At 47.4% G+C, this 8,186-nt stretch overlaps 1 protein-coding gene across 1 annotated transcript; it reads left to right on the forward strand.

Annotated features, from left to right (window-relative positions):
• The first annotated feature begins 6,326 nt into the window (after nucleotides 1-6,326).
• On the forward strand, nucleotides 6,327-7,040 carry LOC141027912 (uncharacterized). Its single transcript, XM_073505520.1, has one exon. It carries the CDS (start codon nucleotides 6,327-6,329, stop codon nucleotides 7,038-7,040), a length of 714 nt encoding a protein of 237 aa, XP_073361621.1.
• Nucleotides 7,041-8,186: the final 1,146 nt, after the last annotated feature.

Below are 8,186 nucleotides of genomic sequence, written 5' to 3' on the forward strand. Positions count from 1 at the left end.
AGGTACCTGACCAGAAGGTCGGTACAATTATAGAGTCTAAGGATGCTACATTCTTTGAGGATATTTTCCCCATGAGAGATATGCAAAGCACTTCTAGACTGGAATCTGATGAGACTCCTGAACCTCCCATTCCGATGGAATACTATGAACACAAAAGTGATGAAAGTTCCACGGAGGATGACGAGGAAGCTCCTGTTAGGAGCAAGAGACGAAGGATTGCAAAGTCTTTTGGTGATGATTTCCTCGTGTACCTCGTGGATGATGACACTCCCAGTTCCATTTCAGAAGCTTATGCATCTCCGGATGCTGACTAATCGAAGGATGCAGTCCGTTGCGAGATGGATTCATCATGGCTAACGAGACATTGGAGATCACTGATCGTCCTTATGGTTGCCAACCATTAGGATGTAAGTGGGTGTTCAAGAGGAAGCTTAGGCCCGATGGTACTGTTGAGAAGTACAAGGCTAGGCTTGTGGCCAAGGGTTATACCCAGAAAGAAGAAGAGGATTTCTTTGATACTTACTCACCTGTGGCTAGACTGACAACCATTCGAGTGCTACTCCCTTTGGCTGCCTCGCAAGGTCTTCTCGTTCATCAGATGGACGTTAAGACGGCTTTCCTTAACGGAGAGCTAGACGAGGAAATTTACATGCAACAGCCGGATGGCTTTGTAGTAAATGGTCAGGAAAGAAAGGTGTGTAAGCTAGTGAAATCTTTGTATGGCCTGAAACAAGCACCTAAGCAATGGCATGAGAAGTTTAATACAACTTTGACATCTGGTGGCTTTGTTGTTAACGAAGCTGACAAATGTGTATACTATCGCTATGGTGGGGGCGAAGTAGTTATACTGTGTCAGTATGTCGATGACATACTGATATTTGGGACCCACCTCAAGGTCATTGAGGAGGTCAAGGCCTTTTTATCTCATAACTTTGAGATGAAAGACCTAGGCGTGGCTGATGTTATCTTGAACATCAAGCTACTGAGAGACATTGAGGGTGGAATTACACTTTTGCAATCCCACTATGTTGAGAAGATTTTGAGCCGTTTTGGATATTCGGACTGCAAACCTGTGCAACACCATATGATCCTAGCGTGCGGATTCAAAAGTTCGAAGGCACGGCTGTAGATCAATTGAGATATTCTCAAGTGGTTGGTTCAATGATGTACCTAGCCTGTGTTACTCGTCCTGGCATCTCATTTACTGTGTGCAAACTGAGCCGGTTTGTTTCCAATCCGGGAGATGTGCACTGGCATGCTGTTGAGCTAGTGATGCGCTATTTGCAAGGTACCGTGAACTATGGAATTCACTATTCTGGTTACCCGACGGTACTTGAGGGGCATAGTGATTCTAATTGGATATCTGATGTTGATGAGATGAAAGCCACAAGTGGATATGTCTTCACACTTGGTGGTGGTGCTGTTTCCTGGAAGTCTTGCAAGCAGACGATCTTAACGAGATCGACTACAGAAGCAGAACTCACAGCACTAGACACATCATGCGTCGAAGCAGAATGGCTTCGAGAGCTTTTGATGGATTTACCCGTGGTTGATAAACCAGTCCTGGCTGTCCTTATGAACGGTGACAATCAAACAGTGATGCCAAGGCTAAGAGTTCAAAGGACAACTTGAAATCCACAAAGCACACAGGAAGAAGATTAAAATCTGCCACAAAATCAAGAAACTCTGGAGTAATAGCGTTGGATTATATCCACGCGCCTAAGAATCAGGCAGACCCTTTTACGAAAGGGCTATCACGGATTGTGATAGAAAATGCATCGAGGGAGATGGGTATGAGACCCACGTAAGTTGCCATGGGAGTAACCCAACCTATGTGATCGGAGATCCCGTGAATTAGGACTTGGGAAAACAATCCAGCGGTCAACTGATGAGAGTATCCTTAATTAACCCACTCCGTTGGAGATGTAGTAATACTCTCAATTCTGTAAGGCAGGCTGACTTTCGTCTTAATGTGTTCCAAAGCTTATGTAAGCATGATGCTAACCTACAGAGCATTCTTTGGAGGAACACACCCATGTGAGCCCGACTGCTGGTCACAGTCTATGAGATTGGGTGATCTCTAGGAAGCTCATGAGAAGGTACGGAGTATGACTAATAAGCTCCACCCATGGGGTTTAGCCTTCGGCAGCCACGTATCAGCTGACAATGGGCAAAACTTCTACACGCCAAACTGACAATTCAAGGCATAGTCCATTGTTCAGTTGTGAAGAAGTCTAATCCCATTGCTCTAGGTGGAAGTTCAACTTAACAGTCTCCACTGAAAATTCTAGTATATCAAACATTGTTTGGAACAGTCGACAAACTTATGTGCCTCGAGATCTGGTGGGAGATTGTTGGATTATGGATGGGCTTATGCCCATATACGACAATAATCCCAGGTTAATCTCTAAGGCCCATGCATGTGTACGGCAAGTGGTGGGAAGTGTGGGAAGTTTAGTACCATACTGCTACAGTAAGAAGAGTGAGACCTCTTTATAAGGGCTGCTCCATCACTTGCTATTGGGAGCTTGGGAGTAGGAGCTATACACGTGTGCTCCTCCTCCTCCTCCGCCCGCCTCACCTCGCCACGCCTCGCCTCATCACGACGCACGTGCGTCGCGGGTTGCGGGAATGAGCCAAGCCGAAGCTTATTTTTGTCAGTCAAGAATGGTTAATTAATCTCGAATTAATTAACGAGCCGCTTACGGAAGTGCCACTGTCCGAGACGTTGGACCGTTGGCTATTCGCGGACTCGGTCATGGGCCTATGCCCATGCCCATCTACTCGACGACCTATATAAGAAGGCGCTCTCCAGTGGAGTGAACCCTAACTCAGTTCACTCACTCCCTCCCGTACAACCCTAGTCGTCATCTACTGTGCACGATTGGTCGGGAGAGCAGGTGCCTCCGAAACCCTGTCGGTTGAGATCCTGCCCGGGAGAACGACAATAAGGTTTTTGGGGAGCGTCTCGACGCGACTGCTCCTGATCCGTCTTCATCCGCCTCTGCTTCCACTACTTCCTCTACATTGACTCCATGGTTGATGACGAAGTCACCAAGAAAAAGGTCTTGGCCGATGCCGAGGCTGCTGCTACCGCCGCCGCGTTAGCCTGTCCAACCGGAGGGTATAACTCGTTCATCCCCTATTTGCTTGTTCATGTGCTAGCTGTATATATGATGTTCACAGATGGTTCGGTTCTATGTACTGTACGTGCTCACATGCTTAGGTATCGAGATGATATGCATACCGTATTTGCCATGTTTACTGTCTACTCGTGGATTAGATTAATCGAGAAAGTGCTAATATTTCCAACATTTTATAGCAGGCCGGTAAGCATTGGGATTTTGGGGGATTTCTCCGAGTCAGGCGGGAAGCTTGCATGGGAACCTGCGAGGTTGCGCGGGAACGGGCTCACCGACGATTCATTGGCGCCACCGTTTGGCCAAAAGAATGCCCCCGCGCGCAGCGCAAGCTTGCGCTGTAAGCCGTCTGCGGCAGCGGGGTGACAAGACATGCGAGAGGAGGACGAAAGGACACGTACACATACGGCTAATAAAAAAATGTTTGCGATTTAATTACCAACTATACCCCCATCCTGGTTTATAAGTAGGATTGAACAAATAAAATACGAATGCATGTCGCCAAAGATTATATCGTTGGAGTCGTATTTGAACATAGTTTCCAGCTATACAATTTTTGTAACATGCATTAACACTTTTTTGGTTAAATTTAAGGTTATATACCAGCCAGCGTTTGCCCGCAACACACACGGCTTATTCCATTACAAACAGCTCGGATGGATCAACTGTATGCCACGTATCGCACACGCAAATCTAATCTGATTCGTGCTTGATGTCTCCGACATCGCTCGCACATTTCATCTTATTTGCCACGTATCACTGTGCCGGCCTCTGCTCGCTTCCCTCAGCAAGCTCTGCTCACTGTTAGGCGCCCCAGCGCGCTGTGCTCGCTGTTAGGCGCCGCGGCGCGCTCTGTCGCGTCCGTTGGCGTGCTCTGCTCGCGTCCGTTGGCGCGCTCTGCTCGCGTCTGTCGGCGCGCTCGGCTTGTGGACAACTTTTCCTTGCGCGTTCAACTGCTATATGCATATATATATATATATGGTTGCTCGCCATTGAGGCGACCGCGGAGCGCTCTGCTCGCGTCACTCCGCGCGCGCTCTGCCAGCGGTTGGGCGTGCGCACGATCACGTCGGAGGCCCCATATGCATGCAGTTGCGCCGCGCGCGTTGCCACGCGATGCAGTTATGTGTGGCACGATGGAGTTATGCGCTGCAAATTAGAACTGCCATCAGGGTCTGCCGATATTCCTGGCTGTCCGACTTCCCCTTTAATTCCCGCGGCCATTATAACCTTAGTCTCTTCAACCTTTCGACGCGCCCCACAACACAACAAGCACACCTACAACGACACATAGAGAGGGGATGTCCAGCGGCGCTCCAATGGAGTTCGGCGAGCATAGAGTGGAGACCCACGCGAGGGAGACGGATCTCTCGGTGGTGTACACCATCGACCCGGCCGTGGTGGATGACTACATCAACAACATTGAGCAGTTGCTTGCTCGAGACAAGTACAAGGTGGTCGGCATCGACCTCCAGTACACCGCCGGTCGTCCCGGCATAGATCAGAAGGTTGCCGTCGCCCAGTTGTGCGTGCGCCATCATGTCCTCATCTACCACTACTGCATGGCCATAGAGCCTTGCGAACGTTTCAATTGGTTTGTCAACAGCACCGACTACAAGTTCGCCACGGTGGAAACCATGCATGATGTAAAAGCGCTCAGTGTTACGGGCTTGGCCTGCCAGAACCTTGTTGAAATCCGTGACCACTACAGGGTCTGGGGCAGCATGAAGAAGGACTCCCTGGTCGAACTCGCCTCGGCCATCATCGACCCCTACTACGAAAAGATGTAGCAGGATGCCCAGAGAACAAGTCCCCTATCCTGGCACATGGCCTGGATGCGGCAACTGGATGAACCTCACCTCAGGTTTGCGGCCAAGAGCGTGCACACATGCTACTAGATGCACAGGCGGATCGTTGACATGAGGAAGTGCCTCGTTACCCAAATCGACAAGCCCGGATCGAGCCACAAGCAGAGCAACCGTCACAAGAAGTAGATGATGATCAGATGATCGTTTATGCTACTTAATCATGCATGTAATATATAGTTTACTTTATTGGTGTGTGGAAATGTCATGTGTGTAATAGCCACCTATGTAATTATGCATGTAATAGTTTACTTTGGTGTGTGCAAATGCCATGGTTTTAGTAGTAGTAGCCACCTATGTAAGTGGATGTTTAATTTGGTTATGCAAGCATGTCCTTATAAGTGTGTGTCTACATATATATATATATATATATATATAGGGAAAATCCATCCTACCACCCGGTGGTAGTTACCCCACATGTCTCATATACTACCATGTGGTACTATATATATATACTATTCTATTATTTTAAATATGTTCATATACTATATCTAAGATATTTCAAAGCAAGTTACATTAAAAAATTGCATATGAGCCCATAGTTTTTGTTATATTTGTGAAATACGTACATATTTGTACATAAAAAGAGCATACTCAAAAAATGGTACATACTTCCTAAAACTTAGTATATATACTAGCTAATCATTGTTATATACTACATACTACACGTACATACTCTCGGTTTCGATAGATACTACATACAACATAGAAAACGCAAGTGGTGGTAACTACCACTGATTGTAGGAAACATTTGTCCTATATATATATATTGTTGTTCTGTATGCAATCCCATCGCACAATATGCACGTCTTATTAGCAGTAACCGTCTGTGTTATTATCGGTCTTCACACACATTTCTGATTACAGACCTGTTTGCCGCGTATCACACACATCTTGTTAAGTTGAACCGTTTATGTTCTCATGTCTCAACGCAAACAGTTCATCCGAGTGAACCGCATGCCGTATATCGCACACACCTTGATCTGGCTGACCGTTTCTTTTGTGTTGCCTAATCACAAACAGTTCATCCGAGTGAACCGTATGCTGTGTATCGCACACGCCTTCATCTGGCTGCCCATTTCTTTTGTTCCTCCTCATCGCAAACAGTTAATTGAACTGAACAGTATGCCCTTCATCGCACACGCAACTAAAACCTGAACCGTGTTAGATGCATCCGTCATCGCAAACGTTTTATACATTTCTGACGGTTTTCATACACCATTGTTTGCGATTATTGCATCACACACAATTTCTCGAAGGGTCTCTGATCGTAGTGTCACGTTAGCAGCATCCTAAAGTAGTGCGGTGCTTGGTGCTGCGGATGAAGGCTACTGCCCGGGCACTCACCAGCTGGAGCACCAAATCGGTTGGCTGCGTACCGCACAAGCTAGCGACCGCTCTAGAATTGATCCTCAAGTTTGAGAAGGCCCGGGAGGACCAGACACTCACCACGCATGAGGTGTGGCTGCACAAGACGCTAAAGCTATCCTACCTCGGATTCGCCTCCTTGGACCGCACCATCGCTCGCCAACGCGCACTCATTGCGTCGCTAAAATATGGTGACGCCAACACATCGTTCTTCCACCGGCAATGCTCATACCGGCGTCAGAAGAACTGCATCCATAGCCTCGTCATCGATGGACACACAATCTCTGATCAGGCAGAGGTGGCCAAGGCGGCGTTCATGCACTTCGACAGGCTCATTGGCACGACGACTGATCGCGAGTGCACCTTCAACCTCTCGCAGCTCATCACACTGGCTGAGGACCTCGTGGAGCTTGAGGCGGCCTTTGAGGAGGACGAAATTTGGCAGGCAATCAAACAACTTCCAGCACACCAAGCGCCCGGACCCTACGGGTTCACCACGGAATTCCTTCGCGCTTGTTGGGGCACCGTCAAGCAGGACTTCATTGCTGTTTTCCAGCAGCTCTTTGCATTAAGGGGAAGAGGCTTTCATCGCCTCAACCAGGCACTGCTCAAACTTCTGCCCCAGCGACCGGATGCACAAGGGATCGGCGACTATTGCGCCCATTAGCCTGATCCATCTTGTCACCAAGGTCTTCGCAAAGGTGCTCTCTCTGCGTCTTGGGCCCAAGCTCGGCAGCCTCGTGAGCGCAAACCAAAATGCCTTCATCTCCGGCCGATCCCTGCATGATAACTTCGTCCTCGTCCGACAGTCCATGCACCTCCTGCACCAGCTCCATGCACCGAGGTAGTTGCTCAAGCTCGACCTGGCAAAGGCCTTTGACACCATCTTATGGCCCTTCCTGTTCGAGGTTTCGCGCCAATACGGTTTTGGGAACCGGTTCTTGGATTGGTTGGCCGTGCTGTTTTCAACTACGAGCACGAAGGTCCTGATGAATGGTGTGAAGGAAATATTCCCTAGAGGCAATAATAAAGTTGTTACTTCATATTTCCTTGTATCATGATAAATGTTTATTATTCATGCTAGAATTGTATTAACTGGAAACTTGATACATGTGTGGATACAAAGACAAAACACCGTGTCCCTAGTAAGCCTCTACTAGACTAGCTCGTCAATCAAAGATGGTTAAGTTTCCTAACCATAGACATGTGTTGTCATTTGATAAACGGGATCACATCATTAGGAGAATGATGTGATGGACAAGACCCATCCGTTACCTTAGCATTATGATCGTTCAATTTTATTGCTATTGCTTTCTTCATGACTTATACATATACCTTTGACTATGAAATTATGCAACTCCCGGATACCAGAGGAATACCTTGTGTGCTATGAAACGTCACAACGTAACTTTGTGATTATAAAGATTCTCTACATGTATCTCCGAAGGTGTTTGTTGGGTTGGCGTAGATCGAGATTAGGATTTGTCACTCCAAGTATCGGAGAGGTATCTTTGGGCCCTCTCAGTAATGCACATCATGATAAGCCTTGCAAGCAATGTGACTAATGAGTTAATTGCGGGATGATGCATTATGGAACGAGTAAAGAGACTTGCCGGTAACGAGATTGAACTAGGTATGAAGATACCGACGATCGAATCTCAGGCAAGTAACATACCAATGAAAAAGGGAATAATGTATGTTGTCATTACGGTTTGACCGATAAAGATCTTAGTAGAATATCCAGGAACCAATATGAGCATCTAGGTTCCGCTATTGGTTATTGACCGGAGAGGTGTCTCGGTCATGTCTACAT

This window comes from Aegilops tauschii, chromosome 1 (assembly GCF_002575655.3).
Source record: "Aegilops tauschii subsp. strangulata cultivar AL8/78 chromosome 1, Aet v6.0, whole genome shotgun sequence".
Lineage (NCBI taxonomy): Eukaryota > Viridiplantae > Streptophyta > Magnoliopsida > Poales > Poaceae > Aegilops > Aegilops tauschii.

Bases quoted from the DNA above. Each gene is read 5' to 3' on its own strand.
- LOC141027912 (XM_073505520.1), top strand. From the start codon at position 6,327: ATGAAGGCTACTGCCCGGGCACTCACCAGCTGGAGCACCAAATCGGTT.